The sequence below is a fragment of the Pipra filicauda genome, unplaced genomic scaffold (assembly GCF_003945595.2).
Source record: "Pipra filicauda isolate LSUMZ 115617 unplaced genomic scaffold, ASM394559v2 scaffold48_size3843733_pilon, whole genome shotgun sequence".
NCBI lineage: Eukaryota > Metazoa > Chordata > Aves > Passeriformes > Pipridae > Pipra > Pipra filicauda.
The window spans coordinates 1347942-1371245 of NW_024104631.1; the positions used below are offsets into that span (position 1 = coordinate 1347942).

At 38.6% G+C, this 23304-nt stretch overlaps 1 protein-coding gene across 1 annotated transcript in view; it reads left to right on the top strand.

The window, feature by feature from the left end:
• GMDS (GDP-mannose 4,6-dehydratase) overlaps positions 1-23304 on the top strand; it is a 418605-nt gene that overhangs the window by 315274 nt on the left and 80027 nt on the right. Inside the window, exon 8 of the mRNA XM_027727942.2 lies at positions 18953-19071. Within this exon, the coding sequence (XP_027583743.2) occupies positions 18953-19071 (119 nt within the window). The remainder of the gene's footprint in view (positions 1-18952; positions 19072-23304) is intronic.

The following is a 23304-nucleotide window of genomic DNA, read 5'->3' on the forward strand; positions in this document are numbered from 1 at the left end:
GTAGATACCATAATGTGATATAAAATAAAAGACCTGCTAGCTTTCTCTTATCCCAAAGATGGGGATATACTTTCCGATGTTTCTATATCTCTAACTGCCTGCCCTATACCCCACAGTAATCTGGCTGGATTAGCAAGTGTTTGTGCTGCGGTGCATCCTTCCTCTTCCTCAGCAGCATTCCCAGGTCTGAGACATGACTGAAGGTGTATTTAGAATGGAGTAGGTTGAGATTGCACAAGGAAAACATGTCTTCCTTTAGAGACCCACATATATGGACTTTTTTACTTCAATTGAGAGATGAAATGTCTTGGCATATGTACAAAGAGTTTGTGTTACTCTGGTGAGCTCAGGGCTGATCCAAGTGCCTTGATGACAGCTTATTTGGGACTTGGGCAGATATTTGTTCTCCCCTTGTGGTTGCAGGATGTTATAGGCTCCCGTTGTCCATCCAAGCTGCTACAGTCAGAGCCATGAGTACAACCTCTAGGGCTGTTGTCACCAGGAATTTTCTGTACATCTGGGCTGTGTTGGGCAGTACAAGGGAAATAACTAATCTCTCTCAACTAATTTCATTGGAGAGCACTAGGAAATGAAAAACAGTTTTAAGTGCCTACATTTTCCTGTTTGCATTTTCTCATGTCCTTGATTAAAATAACTTCTTTGTGTCAATCCACTTAGAACAGGAGGGTAGTGGGTGCCCCCCAATGTCATATTTAGAACTACGTCATTGTTGTGTTATGCTACCTTGAATTAGAGGCAAGCAAGCAGATGCTATCAGCAGGACTGGGCATGCACTGCAGTGTTAAGACAGCAGCATGTTTCCAGGTTTAACCCTTGCAGGAAGCAATGCACAATTGTTTTGGCCCTCCAGATCAGCTGTGCTCTGCTCTCAGCCTCTGGTAGGTTAGTCTGCTCTTTGGGACACTGGTGTTGAAGTATCCAGCTGACTGGAAGGGGCAAAGGGTTCCGATGCCAGCATCACATGCACTTGCCTTGGTAGGATAGGAGCAGCTGGTGGGGAAACTCACACAAAATTTCGTACTGCTGGTCAGGTGTGTTGGGCAAGGTGTGTTCAGCCTGTCCATTTGTAATTATTATGTGTTAGTTGTTGTGCAAGCCAACAGCATTTAAAAGGAGACTAAGAAAACAATCCAAAGATTGCGTTCATGCACAATCTTTCTCCAAAGCTGGTAAGTCTAAACTTCATTTTTGAACATGTAGTTCTGTAAACAAGCCATTTGTTTTATAACATGTGGTTGAGTCTCCAGTATCTAATGAGCTGCAGCCTCTGCTTGAAGTTTCCCGTGCATTCTGATCCTTTGTAATAACTCCTTCCTGTGTGCATTCACTGGTTACATTCAGGCTTGGCCATTCCCTCAGTGATCCAACAGGGTATCTCTCCCTTTGACAACTCCTATTTCAGCCAGACTTGCAGAAATTTAGTATTTTTCATACTGATGTTCCTTTGCCAAATTTTGGTGGAAATAAGGCAGTAGGGAATCAGAAGTTATTGGACATGCAGCCATGTGCATGTAAAGTGCATAAGCCGTAAACAAGATGAAAAAATCTAGTGAAGTGTGTCCGTATATTTTACAGTAAATATGTAAGAGGAGAGGAAATGTTTTCTGTTGTGAACTTGGTTGACTGTACAGTAGAGGTGACTGTGGGGAAATGCAATTTGAAGTATTTATCCTCTTGCTTTCAAAACTGGAGTCCTTAAAAGTGATGGCATGGAAAGCCTTAAATCTGATCTTGATGATAAAAAAGCACATTCCTTTTACCAGATACTAAAGAATGGACATTTCGTTACAATATACAGTCTTAAGTGTGACTTGTGAACTGGTTGATATTTAGTGGCTACTATTTCAATTTCTGTATCAGTACTATTGGAATGCTGTTAAACTGGACATATTAGCCTTTGTAAATTTACTAATTAACAACAGGAGTTTTTCCAAGTATATATTCAGTTGTTGAGCTCTGTGCTTTTGTAGATAACATTTAACAGGATAATGATAAAATTTGTGACTTATACACCTGATAGACAGAGGCATCCTTTTGAATCTATCTAATGGATGCCTGTAATATATGGCCACAATGTCATCATTATTATTTTTAGTGTTTCTACTACTACTACTACTATTAGCAATTTTCTGATTAGTCTATCTTTTATTTACTGATTAAATCGTTCATTCTGTGGTTTTATTAAGACGTTTGCACAGTTAGGATATAAGTATTTCTTTGTCACTGATGGAAATAATGGTCTTGGCTCTGCTTTTTGTTACAGTAGTGCAAATCTTAAGTAATTTAATTGTCAATGTAACAGTGCCAAAGAAATAGCAAATTTAGGTCCAATGTGTGTTTGCTATTGTCCTTAAGAATTAGTTTACTCTCTCCTAAGTACTTCCATTCATAAATGATGTGTCATTTTAGCAACCATAATTGCCTTTTGAAACAATGTTTTTGTTGTTTTTTCTAGGGATTTCCCAAAGTTAGAGGAGTGTTTTGGTTTTGTTTAAGAAAATGAAACACAGTTTTAAACCTGGGTCAAATGCCAGAAAATGTTCTCCTTCTCTCCTCCCCCTCCCTCATCATCTGCCTTTTTCTCTGAGCCTCATGTCAACTCTTTCCTTTAACTGCAGAGCCTAAACTACTTCTTTAAAGGTCTGAGCTTGACGATACTTCCAGACAGAGCCCCATTTAGTGTACGCCCTGTGGAGTACATTTGCAAAATCAAGGCCTGTGCTTGAGTCTCCTAAATTTTGAGCGGGGGGAAAAAAAAAAAGAAACCAGAAGAAGAACAGGCACCTAAGGAAGAGTTACATGTCGCCTTGTGTAGCTGAGCCAAAATAGCAGATTCACGATATGCTCTTAACCCATCACAGGTATAAGTGCTTTCACTGAAAGCTCTCCATACAGTGTCTTAAGATGATACATTTACTTTAGCTTCGCAACAGGGAAAACAAAAAGAAACCTTAACTGACCGGCTGTCGTGACTCAGTGTCATGTGGCATCTCTGTGTGGTGTTGGTACTAGAACATGTATGTATTTCCCCACGTATATGTGCATGAGTTCCCTTTGATGCCTAAGGTTAAATGTGTGTAATGAAGTATTCAGGATCAGGATGTTATCTGTGTTCTGGTTTTCTGATGTTCTCACAATTTTTAAAAATTCCTCTCACCATATCTCCTTATTTTGCTTTCTGTTCTTTTAATAATTTCATTTTCTCAAAGGCAGAGGCAATAAGTTGTTCCTGAATTCCACTGTGATAACTGGCTAGAAACTTTCAGGGGTACCTTTAAAGCTAGAATTAGAAAAGTCAGAATTTTCCTTTTGTGTGGAATTTTTCTCTACATGTGAGACATAGGTTTGTTTCACGTCTGCCAAGTTTAAATCTTTTTTAGAAATGTAAACATTTTTTTAGAAGTTTGAATTCAGAGAGCAGTAACATTAATATGTTAAAAGACAAAGTGTTCAAGAAAGTTGAAATTATACATAAATCATACCTTAAACAAAGTTATGCCTTGCTTGCTCAACACAGCAATTATATTGTTTTGATTTTATATGGATAAATGGAAACTTAAACTTCACGACTTCTTGATCCAGTCTCATAACAAGCTGAGTTTTCTAAAAGTCCTCTCTTGTTCTTCCCTTTGTATAATTTAGGGGTAGAGGATGTCAAAAAAAAAAAAAGAGAGAGAGAGGGAGAGAGAGAGAACTGACTTAAAAGCTTCTTCCAGCGGTAGGTACTACAGTCCATCAGCAATGCTACTCTTGCTGAGCTGGCAGCTGCTTCCCTAAGTTCAGAGAGGTCACCATGGTTTCTTTCCTGTTTCTCCTCCAGGCATTGAATTGCTGGGAGAGTTGGAAAAAAAGGCATCTTCCTTTCTTGCCCTGCAACATAAAGACAAAATCATTCCTCTCTGTCTAGGTCTGTTCTGGTAAGGCATATAAAAGCTTAGATGTGGTACCTTTACCCAGAAATATCTGCAAGTACATTACAGACTAATTGACATACCAGGATATGCATATGACATATGAGGATGGATACATAGTGTGCATGTGTGCCCTCCTATGCATGCTGTACTTGTAAATGCAAGGATTTTCTTCACCATTGACTTGCTGCTTTCTCAGGAGACAAAACAGATTATTTGGTAAATACTTCAAAATACTGTTGTTGATAATTTAGGACAATGCAGACTAATGTATCCAGTTAAAACTTGAGAAGGAGAAAGTACATTTTTAAGGAAATAGAACACAAGCTGAGATGTCTTTAGATAAAAAAAAACAATCAGTGTTTATTGTAAGAACTCCATCAGTCTGTCACTCACCGTACATGTTGTTCCTCACACTGTAGTATGCCCATGGGTCTCCTCCAGGAAAATCAGTCTGGATGAAATACTAAAGTAAATCAGTTCAGTTGTATTAAACCCCAATGTGGGCTTGTGTTCAAAACCAGGGTGTCCTGAATTAGGTAGATAAAAGGGAGGAGTCTCATTCTGACAAAGGATGTGTTTAATGCATGTATAAGTAGATTTGTTGAGTTCACACCTTTACTTTATTTGGATTAATTTTCTTATTTGCATCTTCCCAGGAAGCTCTAAAATAAAGACAAAAGCCTATAGCTATAAATTTAGATCTCCTTCCTTGTGGTTCTCATTCAAATATTTGAAGTTAGTTTGATTATTTTTTGGACACAAATATGAATTTTTATCCCTTGTTTTGGCATTTAAAAGGGGTTAGAGTCTTATTTAGCAATCTTTCTCTGCCAGCTAATCATGTATTTCACATGCTTTTTTTTGCCCTAATTATTCACTTACCAGACTATAGCAGCTCTGAACTGTTTATATATAAAGTCTGATGTTTGAAAGAAAGTAACTTATATTTAAAATTTCCCTCTGTTTTTAAGTACATAAACTTTTTAAGTACATAAACTCACATGCAGTGCCAATATATATCCTTCCAGTATATAATAATAGGGATCTAATTGCACCAGTTTCCCAAGGGACACAAAAGTAGAAAAGCAGAGCCTGCATGGAAAACACCCTTTTTTTCGCCTTTGGCCGTGACAGGCCCCTACACACAGAATGAAATTCCATCCTCACAGAAGTCTATAGCAAAGATTTTACTGACTCCAGGGGGGGCTGGATTTAGACCCACATGCCTGATTTCAGGGTATGATTTTGATGATGAAGCAAGCTGGGGGGGGGAGTAGATAGGAATATTCACTGTCAAAGGAAGATTTGATTCTCATGCATTTTCTCTAGTCTTTCTTCCGTGCTGGAATAACTTTCTCCTTTGGTGTATTATTTCATCTTTCTGAGGAAGACTAGAAAAAGCACTTACTAAAAAGACACTCAGTTTTTCTGGAAAACCTCAGTGGGAAAATTTGCTTTTTAACTGTGCGTGTACAAACTCAGTGGCACCCATGGCAAAGCAGCAGTCCTTCTGTGAAACTGAGACAATTATGACACAAATAAGAAGCCTGTTTTAGCCTGTTGGTGCCCCAAGATCTGACGACTTGAAGTCATGTTTCCCAGCAGATCATTGCACTCAGAGTGTAGTTAAGGGGCCATGCTAATATTTCCTTCCTGAAGGGAGAGAGCATGGTGGGTTGTCCTTAATATGAACTGCATGAACTTTTGTACCTTTTCCTTTTCTTCTTGTCTTCTCAGAAGGAAGAGTATTTCTCCCAGTATAGCCAAAGCATGTTGTTATGCTGGACTGGCTTATAAACAGCATTTAACAAAGTAAGATTTCACTTTCTAATCTCTAATCTAAGAATAATGTGGTTTTCATTCCTATTGGACTAAGTTAGGTGGTCTCACTTTATTACTACCAATATATTTAATAATACTTTGAAGTGTGAATTCCTGGGTCTCACCAACCCAGTTTTTCCAATAGATCAAGATCGGGCGATGAGTTTTTTCCAGTACATTTTTATTTAATCTCCTGTTTCCCTAGAGTCAGCTGTTATAATCTCAGCCCAAGTGAAAAATTTCTAATTTGCTCCTGATCCTGTTTGTATACAGACAATCAAATCCTTGTTTTGGAGCTATTTGCTGTGGTGAATGCTCTTCTGCTGGAAAATGAGGTGGGATATTGCTGGGTGTGTTGGTCTATCATTGTGTCTTACCTTGCCCTTGAGTTGCATGGGAAACACTACTGCAGAACAGCGTGCAGATGTTGACATTCCCTCTCTCCAAGTTTTCTTTTTTTCCATTATCCATTGAAGGAATCTAAATAAAACTGTATACACATTAAAAAAACCCCAAAATGCAAGTTTGAGACTTGGTTGTATTTGCTTTGCTAATGACTGCTAAGCCTACACATGTATGTATTATAGTAGTGTTGCATATGAAAGAGTTCACGTTTCCTGATTAAAAAGTTCATATGAAGAATGAAGTACATCAGTGTTTATCTTCTACCATTCGCTCGGTGCCCTACATAGTCACACACACACTAACAGGCAAAACAGTAACTAATCAGACCTTTTAGAGCTGCCTAACCCACTTTTTGTCTTTATTATGAAACTAAGATTTGGTCAACTGAGGTCAAGTTGTGCACTTAACACAGCTTCCATTATAGTCAGTGAACTCTGTAACAGAGAGTAAAGTCAAAATATAAACAGAGAACATTTCTACAGCAGCTCTGGGCTGGGATTAACTTGGATCACCTAGTCTTCTGCTTTTAATGAAATTCTCTCCCTTGTATTTTCTTGTTTGGAAGAGAGTCCAAAGTTATCTCATGCTAATTTAGTTAGGCAGTGCCCTCCAGGGATGTCACAGGCCTCCATGACCTCTCCAGAGAGACTCAGCAAAGGGATGAGGAGAATTAAACATTCCTGAGAAATTGCAAAGCAGCAGCCCCCAGAGATTTCGCATAAAAATGAGCTCCAGACTAGTTGCCAGAGACCCAAGTCACCTTTTCAGCACTTCCTTGACATGTCTCTGCCAGTCTCATCTGGCTTGATTCAGGGGGTCAGCGTGGGGACTGAGGAAAGGTGGCAGCTAGGGAGGGCAGGATTCAAGGGAGGTCTAACTGCAGTGGTCTTAGGCTTTAGATGTCTCTCTGGGGTGTGCAGCAAGATGGTTTTATTCCCTTTCCTTCCCACATGATCTCATGCCTTGGTATTTTTTTTGTGCTGAAAAGGGGAAGAATACTAAGTGAGGAGGTTTAATAATAAGTTTAGTTATTATTTCATCATTTGATGTAACAGTTTGTTTCACACCTGGGTTTACAACTACCAGGTGGGTCAAATGCAGAAAATAGTGCAGCATCAGAGAGCTACTTAACACTAACATGAACTGCTTTCCTCTCTTTTACTTTGATAGGCTGTAGAAACTAATGAAATTAATTTCACATGAAGCCAGAATCAGAAATGGTTTGCAGGATAAACCTCATTTCTATGGGAAAATATTCAAAGTGTTAATTTCCAAGTTTCCTTCAATTATTGTGCAAAAATGGAAAAATAAATTTGCTGAAGTTTAGGCAAGAGAGAAGAAAACACCAAGAAACCACTGTAACTTGTTTATTAGTATCTTGATCGTCTGCGTAGTTTCTTATCGCTTGCATCAAAGCAGAAATGTGCACTAACTCAAGAAATGTCTATTTCATTAAGTTTTGGAGTGTGCAGTCTAACAGTGATTTCTGTGTGCTCTCAACCTTACATTTCTTTGCTCCTTTGTTTTTAATTAGTCCAGAGCTAGTCAGTATTAAGGAAGAATGAATTCCCACCTTTCACTGTAATAGTGATATAACAAATAATGTACTTTGTCATGAAATGTCTCTGCTACCTTTAAGTTTCTTACAGCACACTTGTTGCATAAATATTATGACTCCAGCTTCATAGACATCAAAATTTAGACAGTAAGATTAAATGCTTTATTGAAGGTCCTAAAGAGCATCATTAACACCGCTGAGATTGGGACATTGAAGATGGCTTCATCATTTGCTTGGACCAAACTGAAACCAATAAACAGGCTGGACCTAAAGCTGGAACCTTGCAATTAGAATATGGTTTATGGTATAGCTGTTGAAAAAAAGTATACAGAGCAGAGAATTGTGTTCATGTGAAACATGTTTCAGCAGTTGAGTTATAAATCTCTAAGAAGAAGAGAAAAAATGGAATGAGACTTGCACATGGAAACCAGTATATAAGGGATGATGGTGTCATTGTGGTGATAAATCCATTGCATTCTGCAATGACTCATGCCTGTGCCACTATTATTTGCCTGAGAACAGACCTCTGGCCCTTGCCAAGTAATGCGTGTGGGAACACTGTTCCCGGTGTCTGACCTGCGGGGGTTATTCCAGCCTTAATGGCAGAATACCTAGTGTGAGTGGAGTCTCGTTCCTGTCCACTGGGGAGGGAGGGCCCTTACTTTGTCTGGATGTGATATGAGCAATGACTTCTGACATGCATGGAGAAGAGATTTATTGCAAGCAAAAGTTGAAGTGTGATAATGCTACTGGGGTATTCTGTAATAATATGGTAAAACACTTGTCATCACTTCATCTCAGGCAGTGAAAGTCAATTGTATATGCTACACAGAGACAGATAAAAAACATAAGTATACTTAAAACTTCATATGGTTTGCATTTTTCGTAACAGCTCTCCTGACTCTAATATAAGACAGGTTTTAATTTTGTTTTGGGTAAGTGGATGTGCTTACAGTCTCACACCCACAATTCTATGGCTTTAAATAGAATCACTCCCAGGGTGCATAAAAGAACACATGCTGTTATGTGAAGGATTTATCCAGGATGCCAGGATTGTATTTATTGCTGGGAACAAACTGAATAAAATTTTCTATTCCTTTCTGACACAAGCCCATGGAGAGCAGTCATATCTATGGTTTTAATGCAGATCCTTCCCTTTCCCTGACTTATTTTTTTGGTGCGACTTAAGTGCTGTTGCAGAAATAATAATTACTGCAATAATAATAACGATGGAATCAGAATGACCAGAACAAGCCAAGGGAAGGTCAATGTGAAATGTCCTCCAAATGTATTTTTGAGCATTTCAAAAGAAATCTTCATGTTGCCTTTTCACATCTGCACTGCACAGACAGACTTCTAAAAAACATCCTTTGATTTCTGGAATTGTTTTACTGTTGTCTTTTTCCAGCTGAAATTTCCATGCCCCAATTTTAGATGGCATAAACCATGAGCAGGTATCCAATCCTGAGCATGGAGGAACTTGGTCAGAGCAACAGTAATGTGAACACTGAGGCAGCAAGTCTGTGAGGCAGATTCCTCTGTCCTAGGGCTTGGGTTTAAACTGCCAGACTCTTTGCATAAGCTGCTATATCACATGGTGGCCATTTTGGGTACTGTTGGCCTAAAATTGAACTTGTGACATGAGGTAAAAATAAAAAAGAAAATAAATCCCTCTGTATTTCATTACCGTATCCCTGAGGCATCAAAGTTGTGCTCTTGTCTCAGTCTGTACTCAGCCAAGAGAATGTAACATCAAATTCCAGAATGTTGTCACCTGAAATGTTCTGGTAAAGGAAAAGAAAAAAAAATCCACGGTATCAGGAATGAGAACACTTTAGCATCTTTGTATTTTTTCAGGTGACTTCTTGCTTTTTATAGTGAGTAAAACAGTCCCTGGCGTACAATTTTATCACTGCATCATAAGTAACAATGGCATAATCTTTTTTACTTCCAACTCCAGTAAAACTGGAATATAATAAGAAAGTAAGGTTCAATTATGTGTTTAAGGCAGCAGCCTCTTTATTTACACAAATTATTCAGAAAAGGATAACTTTTCATTTTTAAGAACCCCATGAATAGTAAATGTTTTCCTCAAGAGAAGTAAATTAACATTTCAGGTCAGTTGTTTTAGCTTAATATTCAGGAGTGCAAAATCATTTGGAAACTGGTAGCAGTCTGAGGAGAATATGTATAATGAAGCAACAACTCTAGAAATTTGAAGGGGAAATATAAATTATAAAATAGATTTTAGGTTAATTTTATGTTATTAACTCAGTCTATCTCCCAGCATTTTTTTAAAATAACATTGTTCATAAATTTTATCTCAGTGCTCTTGCTTTGTTACTGTTACTATTTTAAAGGATTGCTCTTCTTCCTTCCCAGTTATACCCTCAAACATGTATAAACATTATGAAGTGCTGATTTATTATCTCTGAGCCTATCTGCCTGTGATGTGGCAGTTCTCTGCTACTCTTACCACTTTTTTACAGTACAACTAGTGGTTTAACCTGAGTCAGGGCCCATTACTGGATAGGCACTGGGCAGATCCCTAGGGAAGACCTACAAACCTACAAACCTTGAGTGGAGAAACTAGCAAGCTGAAGAGGCAGGCTGGAGATCAGTAGTACTTTGATCCATAGATCATGCTGTTCCTCTGACCTCCATTCAAAGGAGCACACCAACTTGTGCTTAGCTACAAGTGTCTGAGCAATCCAGGAAAGAAATAGGAGGTAAACAGGTGTCAGAAGCAGGAACTAGGACCTTTTTATAGTCAAATGTTGCACTGTAAACAATTTGTGATCAATATCTACATTGTGATCATTATTTTGTGGTTGATAGTTTTGCTCCAGTGAACATGCCAGTACCTGACTTGAAAGCCTAGTCTGTTTTCTTGTGGTTAGATCATGGCCCCAACCAGCCTTTCCTGGCATGGGTCCCTAAGACTTCTCTGCCCTCACCACAACCTGGGTACAACCCTTTACTTTAGCAATGAGTAATCCTGTTAAATGGGAGTCTGCTGCTTTGTGAAGAGGTATTTTGTCTTTCATTCATATAAAAATAGCAGGGAAAATTAATTCTGTAAGGGTAAAAAGGGAGGCAGAAGTGGGTCAAATATCTTTTGGAATTGTCTGCTAGGTGGAGCCTGAGAAACATGTATTTGTTCTATGTTCTTGACTACGTAATACGTAATACGAATCTGAGTGGTTAAAACTCACACATACTTTCTGCAATTTGAATTTTTCTTTTTTTTTCTCTGTTTAGCTTTGAATTTCTTTCCCTTTCTCGTAAACAAAATTTAAGGCAGCTCTTTCTTAGCAATTGTGACAATATCCTCCAAAATTAAAACTAAAGAAACAGAGCATATATGCATCCTTTCTGTATCTTTTCGTTTAAGTTGCTTTGGGTCACACATGTCACTTCCAATCTAACCATTTGAAGAATAAACAAACCATTGTGAACCTAAAAATCTGTTCAAAATTTTTTGGCAGGAAAAAAAGACTATATTAATTTTCATTGTTGGTGAGGTTTCCCAACAAGCAGCTTTACTGTTTCTTTTTTGCCTCCAGCTAGCAACTAAAGATCAGTTATAAAACTGTATACAAATACTTCCACGTATTGAAAGAACAATATTTTGACATTCAATGACACAAGAAAAAAAAAGTAATCTAGTTTTTGATAATACAATGAGAACTTTGTGTTCAACCAAGATGCATGTGAGAAACATCATGTTCCATTAACAGGGAAGGCTGACCTTTAAGGTTTATCTGGATTATAATTCCTGTGGTTTTTATTAATAAAACTGCCTACTAAAGTTTCACAAGTCCTCCCTGAGATCTGTAAAACAATTGGCCTATCTGCTTACAAGAGAAGAGTTAGACAGTATTTCCTAGTATTTCCTACAGATGTGAGGGCTTTTGTTTCAGAAGACATTGATATTGTTTTCCTTTGAGATGCTCCACAAAGATTATCAGGTATTTTATTATTTTAGTAACTTTATAATTGCTGGATTATTACCTTCAAATGTATCAGCTATACTCTTTTAACTTGAAAGAAAAAAATCATGGCTCTGAATACAGTTCAGATCTGAACAAGTTCACATCTAGAGCCAAACCATAGGATTTGACTAAATCAGCAAGCATACTTCAAATTGCTTCTGTGACAATTTATCAACTGTAACTTTGAAAATCTGTGAGAAAGTTTATAAAATGAGTCACAAAATACTATCTCTGTACCTATACTCCAGGAGATTTGTTGTTTATTTACTTTCTTGGGATTCTTAAAATAAATTTTCCATTGTTTCTTAGCAAATAATGTATTTTTTCTCTCGGAGGAAAATGTTTTCATCTCAAATCTGTTCTCATTTTATATTTTTTCTGTCAGTGATGTCTATGGTTTGCAAATGTCTCTCTTCTGAATGGAAGCAGCTGCCATGTCACAAGTACTCAATGTCTCCTCTGCATGAGTAGAAAGGGCAACGCTAAAGGAAAAACTTTGTACACAGACTTTGTAGTCCTTATGTTCAGCATTATTCAGTTAAGGTAGAAGCATATCAAAATGTATTTAAACTGATGAGATCTGATAGATACTTAAATGGTGTTCAGAAGGGTTTTTCCATGAATGGAGGTTCCTTGAGCAACAGAACTTGCACCAACACTGTGATTTTTGGTAATCTGAGAGAACAGGATGATGACTCTTCAGAGGAAAGGAAGAGGCATGTGTCCTGCACCTCTTGGGCAGTTCCTCTTTTGCTGTAGGTTTTGAGAGGGGGTTGAACATTTGAAAAGTGTCACTCGTTGCAGTGATAGACAATGACCTGAACTTCAGTTTGCCTTTCAAACACAAACTGTAACAGCATAGTAAGGTTCTTAATGCGTGTGCACCGTAACTTTTTAAGTAGCTGTGCAAAAAGGGTTGTAATTTAGGGGGAAAAAAGCACAGCAGTACATTGATTATGCATACTCCCACCATATTCCTGCTGTCACTGGCTTTTTGGGAGTATCGGCACGCCTGGCAGCACATCCCTGTGGTTTTCTTTGGCAAGAGCCTCCCTGCTGTGTTTGCCTTGACCTATAACATTGTCAGAAACAAGTACTAAAGCAATAGTCATTACTCTAGACTGAACTCCCATTGTGGCAGGGAGCATGGGATCATGCCCAACACTTTTGTATGTTGGCTCTCAGGCAAAGACAGCTTACACTTAACTCTGATCACAGGACTTTTTTGCTGCACTTTAGCTTCATTAGTGTTTTTCAGCCATGTGTGCTATGCCTCTGTTGTGTGCAGAACATGTGTAAAGAGATCTTTTTTCCCTCCGTTGGGTATTATATGTGTATTATATGTAGGTATCACTGTTTCTTTAGATAATCTCCTTATATAACACCCTCTCATGCCTACCGGGTACACCCAGTACACACCTACACTTTTAACAGTCGCAGAAGTCAATCAGATGTGGGTGACTCAGCCAGCGCAGCACCTTTTCTTCCTTCTGTGCCTCTCCAAAAGTAAGTAAATAGATAAACTGGAAGTCAGTTCGGGTTCAGAGCTCTGAGTCAGCGTCCCGTCTCACTTTTCTAAGGCACAATCATCAGCTGTGGTCAGCTCTGTAGCAGCTTGAGAAACCACAGCCAGTCAGCTGGGTTGTGTCAGGAGCAGCCGGGTGGTGGCATCTGGAACCGCTTCACATCCCAGGCAGGCAGGAAGTGCGTGGGCATGACATCTCCCCGCGTCGCACAGCACGGAAGATGCCGAGCAGCTTCGTTGGATGCCAGTGCAATTGAGTAGGGACAATGCAGAGAGGGAGGTGGTACAATAGCCCTGTCTTTTGTAGCGCAAATGGAACAGTCCCTCATGATGCACACAGGAACAGCAGTCATGCCAGGCCTTTGTGCTCGCCATATGGGGAGAAGGTTCTCCTTTGCTGCCGCATCCCTGTAAAGGCTCATCATGCTTTGGCCCTAAATGCTCAATTCTCCTTCTCAGTAGTGAACCCAGCAGGATAGCGACATTCGGGATCACTAGAGAGTACCATATCCAACCCACTGAATGCTTCTGCCCACTTCTAGACAATGGAGTATGGAATTCTGTAAAGACAGAATTTCTTTAAATGGTGATAATGTACTCTTGGGTCTCTCCAGGTGGTGGTGTTTTCTGACTTAGAAATTGCTCCCTGATTGTTTACAGATTTTAAGTAACCCATGCCTTCTGCAAGTAAGTAGAGCTAGGCATTCACCAGTGTCTGCTTCTTTGTCTCTGAAGCTAACAGATGATGCACCATGCAGCAGGCTACAACTATCTGTTCCATCTCCTAAAGTAAACATTACTGATTTGGTTTGATTTTTTTTCTCTGTGTGTGGCAAATACAAAGAAGTCAGAATGTCTCTGCATAACACCTAGAGATATGTAAGAAAGACTTTTTTTACAGTTTAGGCCTTGGAAAAAAATGCTGTGTAGCACTGCAGGGCAATAGTAACTAATACTAACAGGAACGTTTTCAGTTCATCCCATTGTGTTCAGTCATGTCTGTTTCGGGTCTTGAATTAAGATGAGACATATGAAAAGTTTTATTTATTCTCTTGAAAAAAAATTATCTTTTATTTCTGAGAAAGTTGGATTTGTATTTTTTTTCCTCTTGAATACAAAGATACCTATGTGCCTATTTTAACAATATACAGTGCTAGAGCAGACAGCGAGACAAAAGTCTCAAATATATAGAGTTAAACATAACCTCAACTACCAGTCTTTGTTATCCATGGATGACAGCCCGGTTAATAAATGTTTTCTCACTAGGATGCTGAACTAGTGGGAGTTAATGTTGAAACACATCTACAACATACTCCAGACGCTCAAGGCAAGCAGACACATCACAACCATAACAGCAGTGGCATGCACACAGTGTACCTACATGGGAGTAGAGTTAGTCGAACTTGGGTTTTCCCACTCACTAGCCCAGGTGCAAACACTATGTAAGCAAAGAAATTTGGGCAGGGAGAAGACTGGCTCATATTTTGGATATGTTGCTTGAAAACGGTGCTTACTACTGGCAGGCGTTTATATTGAGAAAAGGAAAGAGGGAAAAGATGAAAGAGGAAAGATTTTGGCAGAGGCTGTAGCTCAGGCATGCAGAACAGATATCCTAGTCCACATAATCATAAAAGTGTGTCTGCTTGCTAGACTTGCTATGTATCTCTTTCCAGTTAGGTTTCTGTCTTTAAATGTAAATGACATAGTATTGCCTTTAGACTTTGTGATTCACTAGACCAGAGCCAAAAAGAGTTCAAATATGAAAAATGTTTTGTTACATTTTCCATTAAAGGAGCAGTCTTATTCTAAGAGAGTAGAAGCCTGAATTGTTTCCATGGTAGTTTTCTCCTCTTTTTCAACATCTGTCCATGTTTTGTTATCTGGATTAAGCATAACATTAGGGAGAAGGTGGCAGAACTGAACACAAGTAATTTCTTTATTTATCAACCCATCAAAAAAAGCCTTTACAAAGAAATACAGAAAAATCCATGATTCTCCATTTCTGCAACAGAAAAATTCCTAAAATATATGACCTTGCGATGGTTAAAAGATAGCCAAGAGCCGAAGCTGGGCAATGTTTTTAATCCCAGTTCAGCCATGTCATGGGTCATGTGGTTCAGCATGTGAACAGGAAGGTGAGAATGGGTGAACTTTTGCCTCAGTTGTGCAGTCCATCAGAAAATAAATGGAGCAAATCACTCTGCAGCTGTATCAGGAGGTGAACGGCTGAATACCTCTCACACAGAGGCCTTTGTGTTCTGGACATGATCTAGCATTATGATGGGACGCACTAGGCTGAGGCTTTGTAGCAATTACTAACCCATTATCACGCTAGAACATGAGATCATTTATCTTCTAATTCAGAGTGTCACCTGTTCTTCATTTGCCAGTCAATAACCATTAATTACTTTCAGTGGAAATTTAAACAAAGCTTTTCCCCTCTGTTAAAACCAGTAAGCCATTCAGTAATGATAAATAAACCTAGAGCTGTATCTCCCTCTTTCCTCTCATTCTCAGCCTGGAGTCTGGTACAATATGAATTCTTAAAGGAAATGCCTAGAAATTGATAGGTCAAGAGCCTTTATTAGTCTGATGTGGGGGGAAGCACATTCCTGGCACTTGCTGTAGGGAAAGCATATCGCTACTGCTTGTACACATATGTCTCATTGGTTTTCATGGGCTGCACCTGTGGAAATATAGATTTGACTGTGGAACTTATTCAAAGTTTTTTCTTTCTTCTGGCTTGCCTTGGCATTTTTTTACAGACTGTTCATGCAGACACATTCAAAGCAACAGCATTTCGTCACCCTCCTCGAAGCAAAACAGAACTATCGCTTACTTTGTAAATTTTAGCATGTTAAGTTTTTTCATACCTGGTTGGATTGAGGTAACTGTAAGTGCCAACAATTGTGAATGCCAGAAAAAATAAAAGAATTAGCAGTGATAGATTCTCAAGCAATCATTAAGTTAAACATCCTTTCCTGGTAGGTTTTGAGGCAAAAGTCGCTTTTAGCAACTCTATCTGCATTGTTTGATCATTACTAAGTTGATTCTGTAAAAATTTACTGCAGTTTAAGTTGTATTTCTAAGACAGTGATTGCTTCTTTTTTGAAATAGTAGACAAGAACTGATACACCCAAATGCATAAAACCTGGTTGGACCCACTGTCAAAGCCTGGGTTTTGTCAGTATTTTGGAGCTGTCTCCTTTGATGTAGGGCATATTTTATAGTAAAGAGAAACTTTCAATGCTATTTTATATTAATATGCAAAAGGAATGCGTAAATATTTTAAATACTCACTGGATTTTTCAATGTTTTGGCATAAGCACCCGCACTAAAATTGTGTCTAATGAATTACAATACTGAGGTGTTTAAAAGTGGGGAGTGGCAAAAAATTGTTGAAAGTCTGATCCTACTTCTGTTTAGACATTTTAATACCACTTTACCAAAGGTCATAGTAAACAGCAGGTGCTTATGCTACTATTGCATATTCGGTCAACCTATGTGGCATTTGGGGCTAAGGGGTGATTTTTACCAATCAATGCGGTTATGTTGTCACATATCTCTCAAATGTAACTGACACTACAGTGCCAGGGTGAGAACTTGAGTTCATTATATATGGGAAACATCCACTAAAGTCAGGAGAAGAACCACTGTTAGTTCTGCCTCTGTCTGACTGATTGTCTAATCTTGGAAATCCTTTTTTTTGCTCAAATAATGCCCTCTCATATGAGGAAGCATGTTGTTTTCAGCTGGACTGCTTAACGAAAGCCGAAGGTCTGTGAAATTAGGGACCAGGCTAGGAGAAACAGAGCTATCAACCACCCATTTTAGATATTCCTGTTACCTTTCTGTGCAGCTGCTACAGCTGTAAATCCTGCAAGCTTGTCCAGTCATGAAGAAACAGGAGTTGATGATTTACAGTGACCTCTCAAATCATCAGGGAAACCCCAGTGCTCCAAGAAAGCTAATATGAGAGATACAAGTTAAGACATCTCCTCCCCACAAGAGGAGTTTCATTAGCCAGTTGGGTATTTCTGCGTCATTGGTTAGGATGTTCAATCCTGGAAAGGAAAAATAAAGTTGCTGCCATTGTCCTGCCCAGCAGGTCATCTCCCTAAAGCACAATTAATGTCAAGGACTTACACAGCAGTTCCCCAAAACCCAGCCTTCCATGCGCATTCAAGAAGCAAAAGGGTTCAAAAGGAACATGTTAATAAAGTCTTGTCAAAACTTTGGAAGATGCATAAAATATTAACTGGGAAGAAAAATGGCTTGGAAATAGAACCATTTAAGTGGAATGTATTGCCTTGCTATGCAGGACACTGATTTATTAAGAATAGGAGGGAAAAATTGAATATTTCAGGTGGTATTTACCAAGAGAAACTGAGCTGTCCCAAAGCTTTTATTAATCTGATTTGCAGAGTATCCACTACCATCAAGGGACCTACTAAAGTTGTTTTCTTTAAAGCTGATGTGAAGAGGTCAATGCAAATAGCATCGTGGATTACACTGTGAGAGGATGACAGTCCTTTCTACCATATGGAGAGAGAGTTGAATTATTTTGTTTTCCTTTTTTGGTTATTTATTAAATGAAGATCATGCCATACAGGTATTCCCTTTTCCTTGCCAAAGGAAATGAAGCATTTGCATCATTCTGATTGATCTAAAGTAATAATTATTCTGTCCACCTACAGCTCCTATGCAGTCAGATAGTCCAGTCACTGCGGCAGTGCCTTTCGCATTAGAAAACTGAAATGTACCTGCCACCATACCTTAGACAAGTCACACGTGTCTTTGCATGCTTCTCTTTCCATCTGTTTTCTGTTTTTCATGCTGACTTAGCTGGCCAGGCCTCTGAGATGGCACTCATCCATCATTAATTTTTTGTGGGAGGGGACTCTGTGAAAGACTGCTGCAGGAATTAAACCTGCTCCCCTGAAATGCAAAGATGTTGACAATCCCATGAAGTGTTGCTTCAAACCATATTGTGAACCTTTTGCTGCACAAACAGTTCTCTGAAAGTGATGTTAATTGTTGTCTCACTTTTCCACCAGTGTTTTCTGTTTTCCTGTGTCAAAAGAAGAAGTTTCTTCTACAGTGCTTTAGTATGTAACATTCAGCACATATTCAGCAGGAAAAACAGATTAATTTGGTCAAATACGCTGTTAAACATTCTTAGTTACCTTTTAAACTCTTTTAATTAAAATCTTCACTTGGGCAAAACAAATGTGACAGAAGAAAGAGCGAAAAGGATCCATATTTTCATGCTTCAGTGTATTTAACATCGTTCTATAACAGACAGACAACAGCGCTCTAGACTGAAACATTACAAAATTTTGTTCTTTTCCCCATATCAATGTCAATTCATGCAGTGCTTTAAACAAGTGAATCCACACTGTTGAGCACTAAACCAAGTCTCAATGTTCAAAAGTAAACATATTAAAGTCTCCCCTGCAGAAACCCCTGCTGTGAAACAAATTGAAAATCAAATACAGCGTTGTTTTCTATAATAAGAAATAATTGGACTCTTTTTAGAGTTGCACTGAACTGGTTAATAGCCACTGTGTAAGGAAAGTGCTAATTTCCCCAGCTTGAGATATGTGTGTGTACGTCTAGTTATTTCCAAGTCAAAAATGCAGTAATACAATATCGTGTACCAAAGGGGCCACTTACATGTGCACTGAATCTGACTTTGTTTACCTTTCTGCAGGCCATGTGGCTGATGTTGCAAACGGATGAGCCTGAGGACTTTGTCATAGCTACTGGGGAGGTCCACAGTGTCCGTGAATTTGTGGAGAAGTCATTTAAGCACATTGGGAAAACCATCGTGTAAGTACAAAGATGAGAGAGCAGCCACAGGTTGAACATTTCTAGCATGTCACATTTGCTGTCTTACAGAGTATTGTTTGTCTACATTCTTCTTTTTTCCTCCCCTCACTTTCTAATAGTAACATGTGAGACCTTCCAGGCACAAATGACTGCCACAGTGGATATGTCTAGTGGTGCCCTCTAGATCACAAGTAAAAATGTAAGTGGGTTAGTCTTAATTTTTTAGTCAAGGTCTTCATTTGCTGCTCTCCCATTCACTCCCTGTCCTGGGGGCAGAGATGCCCTTCCAAAGATGGGCACTGTTAGTGCTGTTCATTACCCTCCCATGAAAGGAGCTTTTCTGCCCAATTCTTTATTTTGTGTCCCTAGATCCCCTCAGTCCTGCTTCCATCCTCTGCGATCTGAAGAGGTGACACCTGCCAATCCTATTCTTTCCACGCGACAGCCTGTCAGCCACACTACAAGACTTATGTAGCAAACCACTCTACATTCCTATTAGCTCTTCTCCTTCTGAGCCATAGAAATCTTGAACAGTGGGTGCAGAATGTTTACAATGCATATTCCACATAGTTTGATTGAAAATACAAAATTCCTTCTCAAGGCCATATAATAAAACCAGGATGGCTTGGTGAGCGCTTTCTGTAATTTATATTTTTATTGTTTATTATTTTTTCAATTTCCCTCCTTCTGTATCTTCTCTGGGCCCCATGCATCAACATACCAATCTCAGCTGGAAAAGGGAGAGGAAAGCCACAGGCTCTTCCATGACGCTAGCACCAGGGCTGTTCCTCGGGCCATCAAAGTCACTTGTGCAGCTGGTGAACTTTTGACAGGGCCAATAAGTTTTACTTGGGAACAAAAACTTGACAAATTCAATAAATATGCAGAAGTGCACAGATATATACAATATTATTTGAACAGCCAGTGGGTGGCTGGGAGGTAATAACATTTTCTTCTCAATGAGTTTTTAGTGTCTGGTTTCAATTTTTGGCATCAGCTTCCAGAAAAAAAAATTCTGATGAGGGAGAGAGAGACTGTATTAACAGTATTTCTAACCCAAAGGATCAGTTTGGGGAATAAGTTTCTCTCCATAATTTTAGCATTTCTTGACTGCGAGATGTCCCTGTGATCACACATTGTGCCATATGCCTTAAACACTAGGGAGGTTTGAGAGGGTAAAGAGGAGTTAGTAGGAGCTCTAGTAATAGCTTTGTCTTTCTTATTTTTTCTTCACTTTTTTATACTTTTGTTTCTTGTATTTATAAGCTAATTCACCCTAGTAAGCATGGATAAGAAAATGCTGCAAATTCAATTGCTCCGTATAAGAAAGAATTCTAGTGATTTTGAGAACTACTTTACCCCTGTCTGGTATTGTTTATCAAAGCAGGAATGAATGTTTGGTAAACAACTTCTTTTTTTTTAAATTTTGATTACCTACAATTAGAAAATTATACATATAGGTTGGTACCTATCTGAATGTCTTTATTTGCAGTTTCTTTTGATGTTAGTAAATTTATCCACTAGTTTAAAATTGAAGTCCCTGCTTTAGAGTTGGCCTAAGAAGTCTCAGCATTTCCCAAGAGTGACAAATCCACATGTATTTTTCAGAAAGCAAATTAAGCCCTCAAGAAAACCTAAAGGAAATAACAAGTCCGCAATAAAAGTGAAAGTACTTTTATGAATAGCTTCTGTTATAGAGGGGATATTAAAGGCTTAGTTTAGATTTAGTTGTTCCTAACACTCCCAATTTTGTGTCCTGTTTAATTTTTGCTCACATATGGCGCTATGTGGTGGACTGCATATCATTCATGTTGGTGTTTACTGCAGTCAGTGTTTGGATTGAATCAATCAGTCACAAGTTGCTGTCTTAGAAAAACTTCACAGTACAACTCCAAATGATGAGGTAGGGCAGGTATTTTCTGTGTACAAAGGCATAGTTGATTTTTTAATTACTAATCAAAAAAAGTAATTTTCAAAAATCGTATGAGAACTCACATGACACCAAGTGACGTGGATTTTTAAGAACATAAATTACTTTAGAAACGGGGGCTTGGCTCTTCTGAAATTTTTCTTTCTTGTGAACAAGTTATTAATTCCTTACACCATTTACAGTGTATAACTGCATATATGGAGACTAAGGTGACATTTAAATGCTAATGATAATTTTGTTGCTGATCATTTTGGCAATGGTGCAATTCTGAACATTTTGAATATAGTCTGTCCTGATAAACCAGCCATTCTTTCCCTGTGCTCTCAGGGTGGGAATAATGTCTCAGCAGATCCACTACTCATCTTTCAAATTGAACTAGATGTAAAATATTTCTCAGGATTTGGAAAGTTTTGTTAAGAACCTCCACAATTTTTCTAGGTGTCAGGCTGACCCATGCTTTTGCAGTGCATACACACACAGACACACTCTCCTTGCCCTCGCTGGCTTCTTGGCCAGCCAGTTGGTAACCTCTCACATTCTTTGAAACCCCCAACAGCTTTCCACTCCCACCTCCTCCAGTTTGAATTTATCTTCTTCAAGGAATAACCTGGCAGCAAAATCCTCCCTTTTAGCATTGTGGGACCCCAGTGGTGAGTCCCATTGATCTGTTACTTTACAATTTATGAGGCACCTAAGAAGCAGTACACCAGAGTGCAATTGCTAAACAATTTCCTGTGGGGATGGCTGCTTTCTTCCTATCTCCCTTCCTCAGAGTTGTGTTGAGTTGTTTGGGGTTCCTGGGGTTTTTTTGCAGGGTTATCATGAAATTTTGCAACCTCAAAAACTTATCTGGGAAATTTAACAGCACCTTTTCCACTGCTATAAGTGATGGCGAAGCCTCCCAGTATTGCTGTGCGATCTGCCTTTCAAAATTGATGGAATGATGGAGTAAATGACCAGGATGGACGTCGTGGCAAACAATAGTTGGCAGAGCTTGTGCCACATCTGAGAACACTGGGCACATGTGCAGGGACTCCTAACTCTTTGTGCTTCGTCGGGGAAAGTTATGTAAAATCTTAGCTGTCACATCATGATATTGCAGTAGAGAACAGGAAGAAAAGCAATCCTGGCTTTTCATCAACCAGCTAAAAATATGAATTTTATTTTTTTAGGTTTTTTGTCTTCCTAACAATTCACATTAACTTGTACAGCTGAAAATCCAGGACAGCCTAAAAAGTCTTTCCAAGAACATAACATAATATTCTGTTCTAGACAGTCATTAGCACATGTCAGGACTATGTCTTCCAGCCAAAATAAGAGAGAGAGAAATTTTACTACATTTTTGTAACTAATGAAATGTACAGCTGCAATAAGACTGATTCTCTCTCTGAAATTGACTGTAAACTGTACACAGAAGTTTATCTAACTTGTCTGGTTTTTTTCTTCTAACATTTCTTTTTCAAGGGAGAAATTTCAAACTATATTTATATAGTCCTCTGAATCATTCAAATTCAGTCCTTTGTACCAGCAGGAAAGCCTCAAAGCTACAAATATTTTCCCTTGTAAGGATTACATTTTTTTTCTTTTACTTTCCTTTCTACTTATTACTAATTAAGTAGTACTTGGGGGAAACACTTCCCGCCTATAATTTGAACTACAGCAGGGTACACGAAACAGGCAAACGCTTGTCTTGACTAATTTTCTGTCATTAATCTTATTAAATTAGAACAGGATTGCGAAGATAGCCTGAAACCACTACAGCACTCAGAGATCTTTGCAGACTGCTAGAAAGACTGCTGTCTGCAAATGAGGAAAGTAGAAAAAAGCAAAAGAAAAGAAAAAACTGTTCAAGCTGCAGAAAGATTTATTGTGAGTTTTATTAATATAAAAATACATGCACATTTGTTACAGAAATAGTCATTGCTTGCAGGATCAGAATTAATTCAGAAAAAAATGAATATTTTACTCCAGTCATTTGGCTCTACATACAAATTTTATCTTAACTAACGTGCTAGTTGGTCTTATAAAAGATGACCTTAAAAAGGGGAAGTTTGCAGATAAGCTATAAGGTCTAATGAGGTGAACTACTAACAGAAGTGGCCTCTTCAGTGACAGTGAAGGTTGAACTGAAATTTAACTGAGGGCAGAGGGTTTTTCTGGTTTGTTTGTTGGTTTGTTTTTTTTCTTTTTACTCTGAAGTAGAAGGTTGGGTTACAGAAACACATGAGATTTGAAGGATTGCTGTGAGAACAGAAAGCCAACAATATGTTAATAATGGTGCTGTGGGGACATGGAAGAGGAGC